The sequence below is a fragment of the Lolium perenne genome, chromosome 5 (assembly GCF_019359855.2).
Source record: "Lolium perenne isolate Kyuss_39 chromosome 5, Kyuss_2.0, whole genome shotgun sequence".
NCBI classification, from domain to species: Eukaryota; Viridiplantae; Streptophyta; class Magnoliopsida; order Poales; family Poaceae; genus Lolium; species Lolium perenne.
Window position 1 is genome coordinate 133,840,107 of NC_067248.2, and position 21,291 is coordinate 133,861,397.

At 47.3% G+C, this 21,291-nt stretch overlaps 2 protein-coding genes across 2 annotated transcripts; both read left to right on the top strand.

The window, feature by feature from the left end:
* Positions 1-15,197: 15,197 nt before the first annotated feature.
* On the top strand, positions 15,198-18,600 carry LOC127299950 (uncharacterized). The gene is made up of 2 exons (XM_051330011.2): positions 15,198-15,569; positions 15,864-18,600. The coding sequence occupies exons 1-2, from the start codon at positions 15,425-15,427 to the stop codon at positions 17,918-17,920; spliced, it is 2,202 nt and encodes a 733-aa protein (XP_051185971.1). The 5' UTR covers positions 15,198-15,424; the 3' UTR covers positions 17,921-18,600.
* Positions 18,601-20,026: 1,426 nt separating this feature from the next.
* On the top strand, positions 20,027-21,240 carry LOC127299952 (uncharacterized). Its single transcript, XM_051330014.2, has 2 exons — positions 20,027-20,360; positions 20,856-21,240. The coding sequence occupies exons 1-2, from the start codon at positions 20,160-20,162 to the stop codon at positions 20,967-20,969; spliced, it is 315 nt and encodes a 104-aa protein (XP_051185974.1). The 5' UTR covers positions 20,027-20,159; the 3' UTR covers positions 20,970-21,240.
* The last annotated feature ends 51 nt before the right edge of the window (positions 21,241-21,291 follow it).

Consider the following 21,291-nt stretch of genomic DNA (forward strand, 5'->3'; position numbering starts at 1 on the left):
GGGGCACTTGCACTCTTTTGCTCTTTTTGTGTTTTCGCGGCTTTTTCTCGCACTATGTTAGCGTTAGCTCGCTTTTGCTATCTTGCCACACGAGTTTTGCTTAGAAGCTTGACTCCACACTACACACACACCTCACAATCGGGGCCACGTGCAATGTCTCGCAACACTCAATAAGCAATGCTCGATAGGATAGATCGCAAAAGAAGAGGGGTTACAAGGGAATGCAAGTTATACCTAAGATGTTAGGCGGTGATGAACACACAACTTGCGATGATGGCGGTGATGTCAAGAGTACGGTTGCAAGCTCGGGGTGCCTCGGATGTCGTCGCTTGCGTCGGAGCTGCGGGTTAGTGTCACAAACAAGGCACTCAAACCGGAACAAGCAAACACAAGTTAGCGGAAGAAAAGGGTCAAAGTAGCTTGGCAGTCGTGGCGGTGGTAAGCCGGTGGTGGGTGGTGTCGATGCTCTTGCGGTTGCGGCGGTGGTTATGGGGCCGCGGTGGTGTTTACCGGTGGTCTGCGGGGGTGACGGAGCTTGCCGGCGGATGAGAGGGGTGGTGGTGGTCGGCGGTGGTGGTGGAAGTGGTGGCGCCCGGTCTGGGGGCCGGTTTGACCGGTCTCTGGGCCGGCTGGTCCGGTTGGCGCCCAGTCGACCGGGTGCTGGGCCGGCTGGTCCGGTCTGGGGGCCGGTTGACCGGGTTTCTCAACCGGGTTTCACGAATCTCTCTCTTGTTCTTCCCCAAACCAAGCCAAATCGACCCAAATCGAAGGGAAACGATGGAATTGGAGGCTAAAAGTTGGGGAAATAGTAGATCAAGCACAACAACATCAAATCCATGGACCAAAACCACTCAAAATGCAACGAAATCGCAGATCCGTCCAAAGGCAAATTAGGGCTATTTTTGGGGATTTTTGGGGAAAATTTTCAGAGATGAAATTGGGTGGGTGGGGGGTCAAATCCGCGGAAACCAAAGGCTGCTGATACCATATGATGAGGTCTAAGACCCCGTGTGTGGCCCGATCTCGCGGTTGACCCGAAATCCAAAGGGGAAAGAGAGGGAGAGCGCGAAGAACACGATGAACACGAGGAACTCACGCACGCACACCTACCCGATACAATCGATACTTACCCTCGTGGCTCGATGGACCACGCCAATAGAATCAACCCGGAAGAGACACGCGGTAGAATTCCGAGGTGAGAGATCGGTGAGGGAGATGAATCTAGGAGTGGGAGAGAGAGTGGTAGCACTAGAATCTCACACACCAAATCCAATGATCCAACAAGGGTAGCCTTGATACAAAGGGGATGAAACCCTAGGGAGACAAAGCTCAAATCCATGTCTAAGCCTAAATCCTTGTCTAAGGGGTAAAGGGGATGACCTAGGTGCTTATATAGAGGTACAAGGCGACTTGGGTCGAAAAGGTACACGGTTGGTCGACTCGGGCCGTTTCCGGTCGAGTCTGTCCCGTGAAATCCGATCAACCGGGTTTCAACCGGGCCTGGGACCGGTTTGCCTGGCGCCAGGGCCGGTCAACCGGCCGCCAACCGGGAAGTTCGCAAAAGTTTCCCTGGTTGGTTCCGGTACGACGCCGGTTGTTGCCGGGGTGGATCCGGTCTGGGGCCCGGTCTGACCGGCCCTGGGACCGGCCTGGCCGGCCTGGGGCCCGGTTTGGCCGGCTTCTGGGCCGGCTGGGCCTCTTCCTCCCGCCTCTTCTTCCTCTTCCTTCTTCTCTTCTTTCCTTCTTCTTCTTCTCTCTTCCTTGCACCATGGGAGTTCCTTCTCTCTTGGTCCTTGTCGATGTCGGCACCTATAGACACAATGATGATAGGCATGAGGTAGCATGCCATTCAAGTTGGTGTTGAGGTCGACCATAGAGAGGAAAGAGTTCACCTTGACATATATGGCGGGGGTTTGTGTTGTTGGTCCACTTGGGGGACTCCTTGACCATGGTGTAGCGTCGACGATAGGCGGGGCTGCACTTGACGGTCTTGAGGTGGAGGTGTCCGAAAGCCACCCCGCATCAGCGTCGCCGGCACGCTCATGGCCGCTTGGAGAGGAGTCTCCAGTGGAGCTGCAGATGTACCCGCAGCCACTTGGTCGCGCTCCGTCGGTGGTTTGGCCGTGCGCGCGGACTTGGTCTGTCCCGCGCCTTCCGCCGCTGCCTCCTTGCCGGCGTCAGCCGCGCCAACCACCAGCACCTCCACGGTGCTGGCGGCGCAGCCATTGCGCAGCCCACGAGCAGATCTTGGCGGGTCCGGCGCTACCAGCACCGGCGAGAGGTACTGGCGCACAGGGACGGTGCCGAGGTAGACGCGGTGGCTGCCGAACTCGATGACGCGGCCGTTCTTGGGGAACTTACCGCCGTTGGAGAAGCAGACATCGTTGTCATTGATGAAGTCCAGCGAACCAAGGCGGTAGACGAGGCCACTGACCACACGCTCGCCGGAGATGGTGAGGAGGCCCGCCCGAATATGAAATCCAGCAAGCGCAGCTGCTGGCCCCACGGTGGGCGCCAACTGTCGTCGTGGTGAACAGACAGATGCCATAGGATGGCTTGAGTTGGGGCCGAATGTGCGCTAGAGGATTCGGGGGAGGGTTTTGGTTACACAGGAGTGAATTCCGGATGGAATACCGGTATCTCTATTGATGAACTTGGCCTTGGCCAGAGGTTGAAGAGGAACAGTACAAGCACTCTCTGAGAGATGAATCGATCTTATTGCCTAACTGGGTACCGTCTCATCGTCCCATGCAGGGGTGTGCCCCCTCTCCTTATATAGAGGAGAGGGTGGCTTACAAGGGAAGAAACCCTAACGACATCTTTGACTAGACAAACTACTTTACAAAGCCTCTTTGGCAGCCGCTGACGCCGGTATGTCTTTAATCAGGGACGCTGACGTCCTCCGGTACCTTTTACGTCATCTTCTGCTTTGGCCTCAGAGCTTCGATAAAGCTGAAGTGCTTCGCTCATCTTTGTCCTCTTGCTCTTGAGAGAATCTTTGACCAGCTTGCCGTCGTGCTACAGTGTAGCCCGTGCCGGTACTTCCGGTATCTTCTTAGCCTATTCCGGTATACCCCTCCTGGGATACCGGTATAGTTTCACTTAGCCACACGACCGTCTCTATCATCCGGAATAATCTCTAAACCGGTACATTAACTGCCTAGACAAGGCCAGTATGCCAAGCCTTTGGCATACCGGGGGTCATCCCCCCGACATTGTTATTAATAAAATCCAATGTTCATGATCATGAAACTATGATCATCTATTAATCAACAAGCTAGTTTAACAAGAGGCTTACTAGGGACTCTTTTATGTTTACATAACACACATGTATTAATGTTTTCGGTCAATACAATTATAGCATGAGATGCAAACTATTATCATAAACACAAAGATATAATAATAACCACTTTATTATTGCCTCTTGGGCATATCTCCAACATAAATGTCCTTTGGCATGACGTATTTGATGACACGTGGTGACCTAATCGCAGGTCCTCCGGCTCAATCCCTTGGTAACTCCCCTTTTATAAAGGAAAATATAGATTTTACTCCCTTCATTCTCCTTTTCACCGCTTTCTTCCTCCTCTGTTCTTCCTTCTTGTAACTTCTGCGCCGCTGCCATCGCCGTTCTTCAATCCTCCGCCTTGCTCCCAATCATCTTCCAAGATGGTGAAGAAGAAGGGCTCTGCCGCCGCCACCAGTGTTGCATCGAGCAGCACTGTCGCCAAGGCAACCGCTGATGCGACGAAGAAGGCTGCATCGGAAGTTTTCGCTGCAGCGCCCAAGGATGCCCCCGGCGACTGGCCCGCTTCGACAATGTTGAAGCATGACGAGAAGAAGGCACGCAGCCTTGGCTTGATCCCTCCTGAAGAAGGAAATGTCATCCTACCAGGTTTGGCCTCACGCCCCAATCCTCCTGCCGGTTTTACCGTGATGTTTGTATCGTTCTTGTATCGAGGGTTGTCTTTGCCTGCCCACGAGTTTCTCCGGCGTCTACTGCATACATACGGAATCCAGTTATGGCAGCTAACTCCCAATTCCATTCTTCATCTTGCTATTTTTATCCCCCTCTGTGAGGATTTTCTTGGCATTGATCCTTACTGGGGTTTGTGGAAGAAGATCTTCTCTGTCAAACGCTACAACAGTAGCATTGGATCCTTTGTCACCGGCGGAGTTGGGTTTGTCGTCCGTAAGGAGGCGAATTATTTCAATTTCCCAATGAGAGAGTCAGTCGAGGGATGGAGATTGAAGTGGTTCTACCTCAAAGATTCATCGGCAACTAACATGTGTCTGCCAAAGTTTGTCTATGTCCTTGAAGCTGTGCCAAAGAAGTCTTGGAAGAAATATTGACATCCGAAGAAAAACCTATAGTCGACAAATTTTTTGATAGAGTTCTTCGGATTAAAGAGTCTGACGGCCAAACTATGATGGGAACTGAAATTGTGGTTGTGTTCCTGAAATGTTGCATCCAACCAGTTATGTCCAGAGCCCACCAGATGTGGTTATATTCGGGTCCTAAGGACGAGTCTAGAGTCAACGTTGCAGAATTGTTCGAGAAGGAACTACTAGACGAAGTTAGACGTTTGACTCATTTTAGTCAAGAGGACTCGATTCCACTTCTGGCCCTTCAGAAACCTTATGACTTTTATCATCAACCGTCTGAGGTGAATTTCTTCCCTGTTCACACGGATATTTTCACTCGATACAATCTGTTTCTTTTTATTAAATCTTCATCTAATCTGACAGGTTCCATCAACTGCCAAATATTTTCCAACTGTGTCTGAAGAAAATCTCGAAGAAGGTGGTTCTACTGTCAACATAGAATTGTGTGCCGAAGATAACGAAGTCCTTGAAGAAGAAGACAATGATCCTGCCAACCCCGAAGCTTTTTCTGTAGATCATAGATCCTTTGCTGATGACTTAAGCGATACAGCATAGTCGAATCATGACAATGATGCTGATCGTGCTCCCTTTGTTGATGCAGCTCTGGAGAAAACCAGCACGCAACTGCCGAAGGGACCTTCTGACGGCTTTGCGGATGAAGATGACCTGCTCGACTTGTAAGTTTCTTCTACCCTTCCCAAAGTTGCTTTGTGTTCTTCTACTTAATATGAACGATTTGTATGCCTGTAGCGATGAAGGCTTTATAGAGCCTCTTTCGAAGAAGGCGAAGGCAAGCCCCAGCAGGCCAACTCCCACAGTCTCCGAGGCTTCTGCTCTGCAAGCAGCTGCGGCTGCTCAACCTTCGACTGCCTCTTCTGTTTCGATGGGTAAAGAAGTTCCTTCGGCAGCTGCCATTTCCCCTTCTTCCAGCGAGAAACCTGTAAGTGTTTCGACTTTTGCTTTTCTTGATGATGGTTCTCCTTCTACCAGCCCCCGAGTCTACATTTGACTGCTTGCAATCGAGTGTGGACCTCAAGAGATGCATTGTTGTTAAGATGTTATCTTGACTTTGTCTTCTCTTTTATAGGGCATTCAAGCTGCCATCACTATTTTGAAGGGTTTCGCCTCCCAGGTCTCTTCACTTGAAGTCGATAAGGCTCAACTTCAAGAGGAGGTGCAATCGACTTCCTCAAAGCTTGATCAAGCAATAAAAATGGCTGCTACTGCCCGTCAAAATGTAGATTCCTTCAGAAAGGAACTTGATCAACTGAAGAAGAAGTTGAAGGAGGAGGAAAAGGAAAAGGCCGAAGCCCAAGCCCAAAGGAAAGAAAGGGAGGATCTTCTCCACAAATCCACCTTGGCTCTGCTTGGTAATTTTTTACTGTTTTATCCTTGAATCTCCTTTACTTAACTTTATTGAGTTTCAATTTTAGCTTCTTATTTTCTGCAGAAGCTGCCGAAGTTTCTTCTGGTTCCGTAGGCAAGCTCCCGGATGGTTCTTCTACCGACGCTATTTCTTTGGCGATCGAGTCCGGTGACCTCGTCTGAGCTCTTCTTTAGAAGAACAAGTAGGTCATGTCGAGACTTCATGTCATGATCCTCTCCAAAACAGATCAGCAAAAGACACTGGGCAGCTGGCGGATACTTTCTCCATCGACACCGAAGGCACCATCGAGGTATTCAAACGTACCTCACGTACCTACGGCGCTCTCCTTGCTTTCCAGCTTCTGATGGGGCACGGCTTCAAAACCGAGATGGAACTGCTGACGAAGGAGCTGCCGAAGGATCAGGATGGGCAAGCCATCGACCTCAGCCTTTTCAAAGTATCAACGCACAAATACGCACTGCAGCTTCTTGAATTGGTGTTGGCTAATAAATCAACTGCCGGAAGAGCTGACCCAAGTTCATCGATGCAGACTCAAGCCCCCTGAATTTTTTCCTTTTACCAAGTTGTAATCTCATCGTTTATCTCAAACAATTGCCTTTTCCAATGCCTTTTGATTGTAATGAATTCCATGTTGGCAATGTTGCTAGTTTTTCCCTGTTTAATTGTGATGTTCCTGACTTTTGTATACTCCCGATGGGAGTGAAATCAATTGACACTGTATATTTTCCTTGACACACTCGATGGTGCATTTTTTGCAGGTGGCTCATATATCTTCCTTTGCCAAAGGTTCTCCGGCTAATGGTTCCGAAAGTGATCGTCTACAACGTATGAAGACCCGAATTACTCAAATGGAGAAAGATATGCGCGGAATCCACACCATGGCTTCTATCATAAAGAAGATAGGCAAACTGGCCACTGAAGTAGAGCGATACGCTCTAGGTGGGCTACATAAAGCTACAGAAAGTTTGAACCGTAAGTATTCGATACTCCTTGGATTCCTTCGAGTGATATGATAATTCTCCTTTGGCTTCTGATCTTAGTATAATTGCCTTTTGCCAGTCATAGCTCTGAATTTATCTGAAGAAAAACAAGCGAGTGCATGAACGCGTAGATGTTTTAACCAATGTTTCTCAATTTCAAGAAGTCTTCTGGACAAACAAGCCAAAAGCTGTCATCGTTGCCAAGTTTCAGGATCAGGTGCACCAAGTACACCGATTCTTTGGTAAGTGCTACAGAGGACTGAGGATGATATGGAAGACCATGTTCCCCCTCAATTCAGTTCCTCCAACATTGCTGACTTTGATGTCGAAGTTCAGTAATGCCAAAAAGGTCCGTAAGCTTGTTCGTTCGCAACTTCTGGCGGGAGCCGAATCAGCTTTTGCTTTTGTGCTTTCCCAAGATCCTTTACTGGATTTGGAAGCTATCGCACAGGCCGATGGCGATGTAGGTCAATACTTTCCTGTTGTAAAAACCCCCACCTCCATTGTTGTTGATAGGTTGATAAACACTACTAAGGTAGATGGAGCAGCGGAGATTCCACATGAATAACATTGTAACTTTTATGATTCTAACAATTTGCTGCACCCGAATGTTCGGGTGTGTCGGGTACAAATTTATTCATGTGTATGATGTAACTTGTATTCCCAACTTAAAACAATGCTTTTTGTAAGAATGAATAATTTGTTGGAGACGACATATTTGCCACTTTTGACAAAACATCAATACCTCACAACTTTATCTTCGAATGCCGGTGGTAGATTTTTGGATGTATGTGTTGACTAAGATGCAATTCGTGATGCTCTTAACCTTTTTTAGGCATCGGTATTGTGATGCTCTTTTATGAAAGTTATCAGTGGAAAATTCTTTGTATGATCAGCTCATGTTGTGGGTTCGATGAACCCGTAGTAATCGCAACTTTGCCTCAATCGATGATGTATGTTTTGGCGGCATCCCCCGAGTAAATCGAGGGAACTATGCCTGCTATGACTCCGTCACTCTTAGTACCTCCTTGTTCGATCTACCGGCATGGGCCTTCCATAAGTAGTTTTATTGTTGCCATCAGCAGCACTCGCATGTTCCCTAAGGCTTCGGCAAAGGATACTTGTATGTTGTTATTTTGCAAGTCCCTTTGATTATCATCTATTGCAGCGCTCGTATTTTTCTCGAGGCTTCAGATGATAATTTCGGGTATAACCAGTACAAGCAATCCTCGATCTCTTTTTATCGGGTTCACTTTCTGTACTTATATGTTGAAGTCATGGTTCGCGGTATATATGCGAAATAATCTTGAAAAAATTGTTCTAGTGTCCCGAATCAACTCAATACTTCGAATAAACGAAACTTGGATCTTTATTAGTAAGTCTCTGATGATAAGATAAGCTAATACTGCTATGGCTAAGAAAGCCTTATTGAAAGTAAAATTCTATGAAAATAAAGATGTATGCCACCGCTCGTCTTCTTAAGTAAGAGGAGGGTTTTTTTTTCTCTTGATCCACGCCCGAGGAGCCGGTAGCTCTTGATGTGCCGATGATTTCTGGTGCGATGTCGATGGTTTTCTTAGGAGTACTTGCGATTATCACCAGAGTATTAGCGCATTCGACTGAGACCTTGTCATCAGCTGCCGAAGGTGCAATAGCTGGATCTGCCATTGCAGAATCATCTGGTTTCTTCTTCGACTTCTTAACGCTATCATCCTCCTTAAGCTTCGGATCTTTGTCACGAGAAGCTAACTGCTTAGAGGGGAAGTCAATAGTTTCTTGTTTTACTCCAAACTTAGCAGCAATCTTCTGAAACTCGCGATCGCAATTATCCGACTGAGAGAAACTTCCATGGGCTGTGATATTGGTCTCATTGTTGCCTGGCATTTTGAGCTTTAGGTATGCATAATGTGGCACAACCATGAACTTGGCATAAGCTGGTCTCCCGAGTATAGAGTGGTACTGCGATTCCCAATTCACTACCTCAAACTCGATCTTTTCTTTCCTGAAATTGTCGGGTTTCCCGAAGATGACATTCAAGGAAATTCTGCCAAGAGGATATGCTGGCAAAGTAGGGACAATGCCATAGAAACATGTATCAGACTCCTCCAACATATTGGTTGCGATGCCCATATTCTTGACTGTGCTTGCGAGTATCAAATTTAATCCGCTTCTACCGTTCAGAACACTTTGCTCATACTGAATCCTCCGATATGTGCTTCGACTACCAAAGCAGCATGACCTCGTCTTGGGATAGACATCGGATGGTCGGACCTGCTAAACATGATGCTCTGTGACGATCAATCGACATATTCCGGAATGTTCGCCATGGTACTTTCTGCGAGGCTGATTTCTTGTGTAAGCTTCTTCATCTCTCTTCTAGAAACACTAGTTTTATGAATCATGCTCATCTGTCCCCGTGGTGGGGGAAAAGCTTCATTAGAATTACGAGTTTGAACTTGCTGAACTTGGTGCTCAGGCGAAGGTGGTGGCGGGTTCGGCTGCTGCGGTTGTCCCCTACCTGTTTCGTAGAACTTTTGAATATCAATAAACTGCTGACAATCTCTGAGAAAATGACTTGATTTGTTGGTGTTATCCTTGGGATCGATGTACGCGTGTATGTAACAGGGAGCATTTAGCTGTTCAGCAAACGGTAACTCTGGGACCCTTGAAGGCCGCTCCCTGTAATTGCCGCGATTTCCTCCCGAGTTATTGCGATTGTGGTCCCAACAATCATCACGCCTATCGCCACGCTTATCATCGTATCGATCATCACGTCGATCAGAATATCCGGTAGCTACAATGTTAGTATCATCGTATCCACGCTCTTTCCTCTTCTTACGGCGATCACGCCGATGCCCTGAATCATGCCTCTGCTGGTCATCATCTTCATCGTCACTGCGCGGACGAGGTTTCCTTACTTGATCTTCTCCATCGGCCCAACTGTTGGCAATCTCCATAAGCTTAGTAATGGTTTTTGGGTTCTTTCGACCAAGTTCTTCGATATAGGATTCTCGTCGGATGCCATCACTGAAGGCATCAATCGCTTTGTCGACATAAACATCTTTGGCAGCGTTTAAGAGCTTAGTAAAACGTCAAATGTACGTGCGCATTGATTCCTTAGGCTTCTGCTGACAGTGACATAGTTTTTCGATTTCGACCGGCCTCTTGTATGTGGCTTGAAAGTTTTTGACGAAGGCGTCGACCAAATCTTCCTAGGATCTGATAGATCCTTTCGGCAGGCCTCTCAACCATGCTCGTGCCGAATCTTTCAGGTAAGGATGCAGACATTGCATCGCTGCTATTTGATTTCCCTTGTGTAAGATCACAGTTTGTAAGTAATCATCTATCCAAGATCTCGGCTCCTGCTGCCCGTCATATTTAGCAGCATCAGTGGGAGTAGGCTTGGATCTCTTCGGTGACATCGTTTCCCGAATCTTGTAACTTAAGCAATCGGCTCCTCGAAGTTCGCCATCATATTCCTGGGTTTTCTCAGAATCGTCGCTATCATATCCTTCTTTTGCAGCATGCCGACGTTGAGCTTTGTCGATTCTGCTCTGTGTAATGTCATCGCGAGCGTCTTTCGAACGATGCTTGGATCCACTGCCATGGTGTGTAGTTTTCTCATTCCTAGGGGTGAGCTTATCTCCAAGGATCGCGAGACTTTCCAACGCACCTCGATGTGCTTGTGCCATGGGCCCATTGGGTGTCGGCTGGTGATTGATCAAATAGGTTGCGAGGTTAGCGGTTGCTCCTTCGACAGTTTTCGGCCTGAGCATGCCTGCGGTGTCCATGGTCATAAAGGAGTTGGACAAGTGTGAGGTTATTTCCCTTGCATCATCTTTCGAAAGTCGAGGCATCCTCAGTCGATATCTTCCTGAACCTTGATTGCTACGGGATGCACTTCCATGTCATGCTCTACGTCGCTCACTGGACTGATCGGCTGCGTGCCAGCGTCGATCGAGACCTGCTTGCTCGTCTGACAATCGCTCTCGATTCCTTTCCAAGATAGTATGATATGCATTAAGGGTTCCTGCTGAAGCTCTATAAGGGATTCGAGTATTATTGGTTATAGCAGCACGGGCAATTTCCCACTCTTCCTCGGTGATAGTGTAGTCACTATTATCGTTACTAGCGTTATTCTCAACGTTGGGACGCCTGTGATTGGTGCGCGGGGTGTGTCCTCCTTCTTCTCCGTCGAATGGGTTGAGGATAGCGTAGATTTGATGATGCGCCACTTTCCAGGTGGTTGCCCTGGTGATACTGTCAATACTTCTCTCATCCGAAGAATAATTGGCGCTGCAGATGAACGGTGTGTCATCCGAACCCAGTCCATGCCTGGTGTCGCAGTTGAGACAATAGTACGATGTCAGATCGGATGACGTAGAGTCATCGGATCCAACCGACATAGAAGACGTTGAACGGCGCGGAGTCGATGACGGCGAAGATGTCGATGTTGATGCCGATAGTGCAGTCGATAGGCCGATCGAGACCGGAGTCGATGCGGTTGATCCCGCTGCCGATGACGATGGAGCCCTTGTTGTGCTGGGGGCGAGCGGATCAGGTAGCCGAAGGATGCCCTCGGCGTTGATGCAGAAGTGGACGCTCCCGAACGCCATATCCAGCTCGTCTTGCAGATCCGAAAAGATCGGACGAGACGAGTCGCTGTGCGGAGTAAACTCGAAGGACCCGAATCGAATCAAGTTCCCTGAGCTTGGTGATGAAGGGGCCGACGACGACGTCATCAATGCTGATGGAGTCACAGATGACATAACTGAAGCAGCCGATGACGAGCCTTGTGCCGACAGGTTTCCCACAGACGTCGCCAATTGACGAGGGTGCTCCTCGGCAATGCCCACCTTTTGGGGCTTAGGGTTGACGGAATCCTGCAGGCTGACACGAGACATCGAATACCAAACAGATAGGGAGAGATTTACCCAGGTTTGGGATCCTCGATGAGGTAAAACCCTTACTTCCTGCTTGTCAGATCTTGATTATTGAATATATCGGGTTACAATAGGGTAGCCAAAGGCTATGACTAAGATCTCGTCGAGAGGCTAAGTTCTAATGACCTATCTCTAGACTTGCGATGATTCTATCTGTTGTGATTGTGTGTCCCTCGGCAGACCCTCTCCTGGCCCTTATATTGCAGGCCAGGTCTCAAGAGCTATGTCTGAGTTCGACTGTATTACAAAGAGTTCCATCTCTAATCTTTCCTTGCTCAACGTCTTCTTGCCTTGTTCGTCAATAATCCTTCTTCGGATGAATCTCCCTCTTTTGGAACCGACGTATTGCCCACCTTGGTCGGTAGATGATCTTCATGGGCCCCTGGTTGGGCCATAGGAGGTAGCATAGTACTAGTTACCCGAAGGGTAATGCCCACATCAACGAATGAGTGTTGTTTCTTCGCAGCGAAAATAGGCACGGAGGTTTCCGGTTCTTCTTCCTCGAAAGAACCAACAGGAGCACCGTCAGCAGCTGGATTTTCCAGTTTGGGTGACTGGGAGTGCCTGAGAGTGTTTTTTCTTGGCTGCGAACACACGAAATCTTCGATGCCAACACTAATTAGGTTTCGTTATTTTGCAATGTTTTAAATTTGTGTCAACCATGGTTCAAACTATTATTAGTTTGTGGAAGCCATGTTCCAAACTATGTCTTAGTTTGTGTAAACCATATTCCCAATTATGTATTAGTTTGTGGAATGTTTCTTCTCTCTATTAAAAAAAATAAAAATAAAGAGAGTATTTTTAATGTTTGGAGACGGCGTTTGGGGGACGCGGCTGGAAAGCGATGTACCCAAACGCGGTACGACGAAACACGTCCCCCAAACGCTCGATCCAGCGCCGTTTGGGGGACGGTTTAGGAGACGGGACTCGAGATGGTCTAACATCTTCGAACAAAAAGACGACGCATTCTTGGCTTTGTGCGTCGGTTGGTGCAGACACGCCCATTGGCAGTACCAGCTAAGTGAGCCTAGGAGATTTCTCGATAATCATCCCGCGAGAGCAAAGAGATAAGACAATCATCCTGCAAGAGCAAAGCATGACAATCACCTCGAACGAAGGCAGAGCAGTGCACAGTCCGTTGTCGAGAAAACAATATACACAGTGGTTAGCAAGCGTGTGCTCTAAGTGAAGTAGTGGTCGCCATAGCTGTCGACCCATTCTTTTCTCCTTAACCTCGCACAATCATACCATACGCATGGCGTGCCTCAACGTCTCGACGACGCCCTCATCCATGACCATGGTCCCAACTCGGCAACTCCCAAACCATGACCAATCATCCTCAAGCTCGGCTGCCTGCTAAAGCTATACTGTACTAGCTTCCATCCAGACACACATGGCCGGATGCACGCACTCGCTTTCAGTTCGCAAAAGCCCCGAACTATACCCCCATCATTCTGTCGTGGCACAGCTAGGCGCGCGCATGCCTGTCTCGACGCCTTTGAGCATCGCTCGAGCTCACGCACCTCTCCCATGATTCCATCGATCGGAAACACTTTGTGCTAAAGCGCATCCGACACCGGGAACAGGTTAAGATCGTCGCGACCGTCCACGAGTTGTTTACTTGCTTAGCTCGCCTGCTAGCTAGTGGTTTATCTACCTCCATCGACCGGTTCCTGAAAGTTTACCTACCCGTTCAATCTTATGCTCACCGCGTTCACGGGTATCTTGGAGTAATGGTACTGTAGTATCTTTCACAAAAAGAAAGGAGTAATGGTAGTACAGCTGAAAAGTTTACAAGTGAACTGTATTATGATACTGTCGACTTCTTGGGGTGTTCCGAATGGTACAATTCCAGTGTTCTTTTTTATTTTGTGGCGACTAAATGCATGTGTCCTCAGTTTCTGTGTTTGAAGATGCTATAGGCACCTGAAGGACGGACACAAGGCCAGTACTGTGCCGTTTCAGGCGAGTAATAAATACGCGTGTCCTTCTTGGTGTCTGTTTTGGACAGCATATCCGTACATGCAACATTTTCATGACTTTGCACTCACCAATTTCTTATGGTTTGACTTTCAGCTCCTTCCTAACTAACTTTTGACCACACTTGTTCAGCTGTTCGTCCATTTGACACGGAACATTCAGAAGGCCATGATGCTGATATTGTTGACAAAGTTTCACAGGTAACGCTTGTAAATTGGCGGTGCTAGAGTTGAATAATACGTTTTACGCATTCAACTCCTGCCAAACTAAAAATTACGCCTCCAATTCCATAAAAAAATATCACTTTTCGCCCAACGGTTTTTTCATCGTTGTTGTGCACGCAATGCGTAGTGACCGAGGTGTCACTCGTCATATACCGAAGAAGGATATGTATGCCCAAGATACATATACAAAACTCAAATATCGCTCCAAGTAAGTCGGATCGATACGTGACAGAGACACGTTGTCGAAGCCACAATTGTTCGGTACAAGTGGTGTACGAATCAAGAGTTAGAGAACATAGTGAATTCATGGAGTTGATGATGAAAATCCGAAAAATTATCACTTTTCGGCTACCAATTTTTTTTCCCTTGGTGTTGTGCGCACAATGTGCAATGACCAAAGTGTAACTGGGTACATACTAGCTTTTTAATAAAAATAATAATATATATGTCCAAGAAACATATACAAACACAAACACCACAATAATTAAGTCGGATTTTGTACATCTAAAAAAAGTAATATAAAAAAAGCCAGATATGTAGAGACACAATGTTGAAGCAATGATTGTTCAATACACAACAGATCACGAGGCATGTACAATGGTAGAGAAGACCTGCCTTCGCTTACTCCGCCACATCAGCTAGAGAAGGTATTAAATATAAGTCATACAATGCATTATCTTTTACAACCATCTCTAGTAATTAATATGAATAATTAAATTTTGGTAGGAAATTTGTTGCTAAGTGAAGACATATGTGATACAATGGAGAAAATAGTCTTCCCTTATTTTCTAAGAGATGATCCCTTAGCTAAGGGAAGACAACCTTCTCTCTCTTCATTTTGTCTCCTCCAACTAATCAAAAATCTGATGTGGCATCTCTAAGAGAAGGCTCACATCATCCCATTGGACGTGCCCTTATAGAACATAGTGAACGGTTTATAAAGTTGGCAATGACGAATCGTTAAAAAAAGGAGGTGGTAAAAAAATTGATCTGTCGATGTTGAATTCTTGGACCTAGCTGATTTGCATGTCTATTTTTGGACTTTGAACAATTGTGGTGTTAGCTGTTACCATTTTCAGAACTTATTTTAACTGTTATCTTATTTTGGAACCCATTTTTTGCAGGGCTTTTAAGTTTTTCTTTGAGTGTTGTATCGGAGGAAGTAATTTTGGGTGAGTTGTAGCGGGAAGAGATTGAGGGGAGGAAATTCATGAAACCCCTCCCAAGTTTCAGCAGAGAGAGTGCTTGTCCAGCTGTACCTCACTTACCATGTGGCCCAGGTGTTGTTTTGCCACAACTCACTCATCAACCGGAGCGCAGCCACCCGACTCGATCCCCAATCCCCTCCTTCCCTCTTCCCCAAAGGCAAGCCCAAGCCGCTCCTCCTCGCTCCCTCTGCTCCGCCCAACCGGACGCGGCGACAGGCGGAGTAGCCGGACGAGGCGGCGGCGCTTGCTGCCGGCCCGTGGATACAGCGAACACGACGGTGACAAGGCGGCGCTGTGCTGCGCCGGCCGGCCGGCGATGTCATCGACCCCGCCGCCGCGAGATCTCCAGCGCCACGTCCCCGCCGCCCCGCCCACGCGAGATCTCGCCGGCCTCGCCCTCGCCGCCGAAAGATCTCGCCGCCCCCGCCCTCGCCATGGCGCCCACGCGGCGTCGCCCTCAGGTCAGCACCCCTGATCCATCTCTGCTCGTGTCTGCGACCGACCTGCTATTTCCTACTTAAAGCTAGCATCTTTAATCCTGTAATCGCACCAACTCCCTCAAATTTGATCACTTGGCCACTGTTGCAAGCTTTGCGCACCTGAATTGAACAATTTTGTGCTAGTAGCTTCATACTAGTAATAGCTTACTTGAATCATATGTAATGCCTCAAAGTCCATCCCTTAGACGATCACTAGGCATATTTCCCCTGCAAACTCTGCACACTGTAACCAAAGAACTACCTGCTATCTCGCAGGCCAGTCGCCGGACCACCGCAGCTCATCATCCTCATCCACCTGCAAGGACTTCCTGCGCAAGTTCGTGGACAACGAGCTGCTGACGGCGAGCCTGGAGGACTGGTTCACCGGCAACACCCAAGACAGCGGGTTCCAGAAACCATCCTTCGACGTCCCCTTCGACCTCACCGAGCTGCAGAGCTTCGACTACGCGCTGGAAGGCGTCACCTTCCAGCAGCTGGTCAGGATGCCGAACGCGCTGCACGCGTCCACATCCGACGCGTTCGAGGCCACCGCGCACCTCGCGCTGGAGGACTTCCTGCACGCGGGCATCAAGGGGCTGTGGGAGGCCTTCTGGGGCCCCGAGGAGGCCATGCCCTTCTCCGTCGCCTGCATACACAGCACCAGCTCCAGGTTCTACCCCGCCGAGAAGGCCATCGGCAGTGGGAAGCTCGACGGCGTCTGCGCGACGGCCGTGCTGCTCAAGAACTCCAAGCACTCGCAGGGGAGGTGGGACCATATCGTCGTGCTGGCTTTGCTGAGGCCTGATGTTGGGATGGTCTCCGCGCAGAGCGACCTGCACCCGTCGCCTGCTGTCCTGGGGGAGGCGCTGTTCTTCGCGCTCCGCGTGTTGCTCTCTCGCAGCCTCAGCAGGTCCTCCACCGTCCTCCGGAATTCGGACTCTGTTTACGTGCTGCTGGTGGATTCGCAGTTTGGAGGGGTGGTAAATGTCCAAGGGGATCTCAACAGGCTGAGTTTTGATACCAACAATGTTTATGAGTGCGCCGCTGAATGGATAAAAAATGATGCCAGGATTACGGTTTCTTCCGTGGATCGAGTGTGGAATAAACTTGGGAATGCCAACTGGGGAGACGTTGGGACCCTTCAAGTCCTCCTTGCGGTTTTCCGCTCGATGATCCAATTCTGTGGAGAGCCAAAGTACTCTCTTGATGAACTAGCCACAGAGCACAGTTCCCGGCTGCAGAGTCGAAGATCAGAGAGACACTTGGTTGACAGACAATCTAATGGAAATGGTGTGTATAGGTACCAGCAACGAAGTCATTCTCCTGAAATTGTTGAAGTGCAGGAGGAAGGTACTGTTGATGTAAAACCTGATGAAATCTTGAAGCTTGAGATAGGGTCCATTGTTTTGATGGAGATCTCTAACTGCCAGAAGGGTTTTCAAATCAATGATATCCGAACAGAAAGCGAGCCTCCTATTTATGGTGCTATTCCTGTGGAGGAGCCTACCAAATCCTATTTGCTGTATGTAGGTTCCAGCCCTTCTCATCTAGAGCCAGCATGGGAGAATATGAATTCCTGGTACCAGGTTCAGAGGCAGACCAAAGTGCTGACTTTGATGAAGCAAAGAGACATTTCTAGCAGATACATACCGCAGATGGTAGCTTCTGGACGTGTGGTCCATCCAGGCCCTTGTAACAAGCCAAACTCTAGCGGGAGTTGTGGTCATCCGTTGTGCGGTACTCCAATCCTTGTCACCTCACCAGTTGGTGAAACCATTTCAAATCTGATACGGAACGGATTGTTTGGTGTTGAGGACGCTCTGAGATGTTGCCATGACTGTTTGTCTGCTCTTGCTGCTGCATCATCTGCAGGAATCCGTCACGGTGACATCCGGCCAGAGAATGTGATCCGTGTCAGCAATGGCTCAAGGAGCCCACATTTCGTACTTATTGGATGGGGTCATGCTATCCTGGAAGATAAGGATCGGCCTTCAATGAATCTGTTCTTCTCATCTACATTTGCGCTCCAGGAAGGCAAGCTTTGTGCGGCATCTGATGCCGAAAGTTTGATTTATCTCTTATATTTCTCGTGTGGTGGAGTCTGCCCAGAGCTTGACTCGGTTGAAGGTGCACTTCAGTGGAGGGAGACATCATGGTCAAGGAGAGTTATACAACAGAAGTTGGGTGATGTCGCGGCAGTGTTGAAAGCATTCGCGGATTATGTTGACAGCCTCTGCGGGACCCCATACCCAATGGACTATGAGATATGGTTACGAAGGTTCCGCAGAACAATCAATGAAGATCATGGGAAGGAGGTTGATACATCAAGTTAGTACTGCAACACATGCTCTTCCAAATTGCAACATGGAAGATCAAGAACAGTGTTCCATACCCTGTATTGTTGTTGTAGATAATTTATTTGTAGAATTGTAGGTCTTGTGAAAGGTCCATAGCTCATAGTACCCTTCTCGGTCTTGCTCGGGTACTTTCAAACTTACAATCTGGCAACCTGCTGCTGCTCTCAACTTGGATCTCCTGACTGCATTGCCCCCACAAGAATGCAGCAGAGATCCTTGAGGATATCTGCAACAGGAAGTGTGCTAGAAACACTCTTCTCTAAGCCGGCGAGCTGCGCTGCGGTTGATCTCAGAGATTCTGTGTTAGTTTACTTGGTCTGCCTGGACATATGGACTGGTTTATCCTGATCTGTGCCAAAAATGTTAGAACTTAAAAGGGTGGTAGGCAAGTGTGGATCTCAAGTGTGCGTGCGGTATAGCTGGCTGAATTTTTTTGCTCACCTTTTCTTTTTGAGATAGCACCTGAATGGATTTGTGAATTGTGATTAGAGGTGGTGTACTGGTGCAGCATAGTTAGCATCATTTTGTTCTGACTAAATTATTTTTTTGGTGAGAGGGTGCGGTGGTTAAGTGGGCCAAGTTCATGTAAATGTTGGTCAATGTTCAGTTGTTCAAATTCCTGTCCTGCAACTGCTGGGTGTTGATTTGTGCAATAATCCTGTCTTGGCCCGTACATGGAGAAATTCTTGTCGTGGTGGTGGCGTGAATTGTATCTTTGCACTATGATGGTGTTTCTGTTTTAGCTATCTTTTGGTATCTATTTCTTCTTCCTCTGTTGCAATAGAAGTCTCTGTTTCACCGTAGTCTGTGACTTATTGCAACTTGTTTCAATTTGTAGGTTTACGAATAGGAAAATAGCTACGCAAACATGAATGCTGTAGTTCATCTTTAGAAAGAACATGAATGTTGTAGTGCTATATCTTGATGAAAGTAAGATGTGCTGTTCTTTGTTATATCATCACAAGATAATTGTAAATTTAAGTGCTAGTAATCTCTGTAGCGTGCATGATTTTTTGTTTATTTTGGATTGACTGATTGTAGTACTTATTGAATCATATTCCTGTCCATGTACTTCCCTATAACACACTTAAATTGGTGGAAAGTAATCATTTAATCCATGCCGAAGTTTTTTCTCGGTTTGACCGAAGTTATATATCATGTGTACATAACCTTGCCACTAATCTGCATCACTTTAATCTTTCCCGATCCACAAAACAATGGGCTGGTTTAAAATATGCTTAACACAAAAAAGATGTGTATTGTTATGAATCAATTACCTTGAACGGTTTTTTGGTTTCGTCGAGTAATCAATTACCTTGAACAGTTTTTGGTTTCGTCGAGTATTTGAATGACAATTTCATATTCTCTTCGAATCTTTTTTTTTGACAGAATTTAGTCAAATTTTTTGCAACTGTTTCGCGGGTTTCAAAATTATTTCGAGAAGTAGCTTCATTTCACTATCCCACACATGACTTTTGTGTTCATAGTTTTCTATTTTAACATTCGTATACGTGTACTACACCTTATTAGTACATTGTACGTAGTTGTAGATCTACTCGTTTATCAATGTCGAAACCAAAAACTATAAACACAAAAGTAATGCGAAATGGTGTGGTGAAGCTGCTTCTCGAAGAAAATTTGAAATGATCGACCGTGTGTGAAAATTTAACAAAACTCGTCCACAAATGGCTAAAAAAAACACGGACCCGAGTTTGAAACACTCTACGAAATAGCGAACCGATCACGGGACTGGAATCACAATGTCGAGGTGGATTTTTTTTTCCTTTTGACCTTATCTCGAATCGATGAATAGTTAGGCAGATAAAAAATGATTATAATTGAACTAGTTTAGTTAACTACAATCCTTCTTAACGTACAGCCAACCAATCAAACTATCTTTCGTTTCTCCAACCGAATCCAAATGAAATAGCTAGCATCCAACCGTAGTGCCAAATCTAGTTCAAGTATGTTTCTACTCACACGGTAACTTGCAACCAATCAGGACCTAAGTGACAATACAGAATAACTACAAGGGTGTTTTCAGGAAGCGCCATCAGCCATTTCGCTCACTTCGATCCGGGCTGCGCATGCTTGATCGAACGGCCGCCTCACGCCACGATCCAGAAAGGGCAGTCAGGCCCGCCGCCGGAGCCACCGCCGCCGCCGTCTTCCATCGCCGCCGCCGCGTTGGGCCAGCTTTGAACGAGACGAATCGATGGCGGCCGCCCCAGTCGTGTACCGGCGGGTGATGAAGGCGGTGCAGAAGCACGTCGGCGGGGGCGCCGATAAGAAGCACTTCCGCGAGTTCGTGGCCGCCGAGTTCCGCAGCCCCGTCGGCACGGAGGCCGAGGCCAGAGCGGGGCTGCGGCTGGCCGAGGACTACGCGTACCACATCACCAGCATCCAGCACCAGAAGGTCGGTCCTTTCCTAGAAATGTTTGCTATGCGGAATTTTTTGTTGCTACTTCCGATTGGAAGGTTGTACTTGTGTTCGATGAAATGCTAAAGTAGAGATTGGTACGCGGGCGCTATTTCTATGGTAGATTTGGGCCCGAAATAGTCTGGATTTGAAATTGTTGTATTTTATTACAGCAGATCATTAGATGATGTGCTTATTTGATTCCTGATTTCCATATTTCAGTCTTGTTTTATCACCATTTTAGAGTGTCGTTCCTATGGTGATCGAATGGTGATATCTGACTAATAGAGTTTGCGTTTACAAGTGATGTTGTGATAAGATAGTGCACTTGATTTTTTGCTGATTTCCATAATACAACCACGTCAGATCACCTATTTTAGATTGAACAAGTCATTCACATTATCATATCCTTATAATGGCGGCATATACCATCAGGTTTTCATCATGCACTGTGTACTCGACTAACTGTGTAAAATACGCTTGATTGTCCAGGAGCTGCTATTCTCATATAATATAGCTGTGGACCGATCTGAGGAAATGAAGAAGACATTGAACAAATCTGCTGCCAGTGTAGGCCTTCAGCTTCCAGATGTCTACCAGCCATGAGACCTTCTTTTCTACAATTCTGTGACCCGTGGTACTATTTTCTGGGCAACTTTGCTTGACTTATGAAATTCCAGTTGTTCTGGAAAGTTTAGCTTGCTAGCTGTAAGCACCTGTACGCTTCCCAATAATGAGCTGTAGCATTGGTTTTGTTGATGCTTTACACTACCTTGTGGCGTATTTGTTCCTTTTGAAGTTAATTTATGAGAATCCATCATTTTCCTGTTGTAATTTGCACAGAATCTAAATTGCTTTTTGGTGGGCTGTTCGTTTCTGTGACCATTCGATCCTTCATCTTTATATTACTATTTTGTGGAGAACTTCA

Excerpts from the sequence above, each read along its gene's own strand:
- LOC127299950 (XM_051330011.2), top strand. The coding sequence starts at position 15,425 with ATGTCATCGACCCCGCCGCCGCGAGATCTCCAGCGCCACGTCCCCGCC. Across the intron at positions 15,570-15,863 it reads CCACGCGGCGTCGCCCTCAG|GCCAGTCGCCGGACCACCGC; the intron begins GTCAGCACCCCT and ends GCTATCTCGCAG.
- LOC127299952 (XM_051330014.2), top strand. The coding sequence starts at position 20,160 with ATGGCGGCCGCCCCAGTCGTGTACCGGCGGGTGATGAAGGCGGTGCAG. Across the intron at positions 20,361-20,855 it reads CCAGCATCCAGCACCAGAAG|GAGCTGCTATTCTCATATAA; the intron begins GTCGGTCCTTTC and ends TTGATTGTCCAG.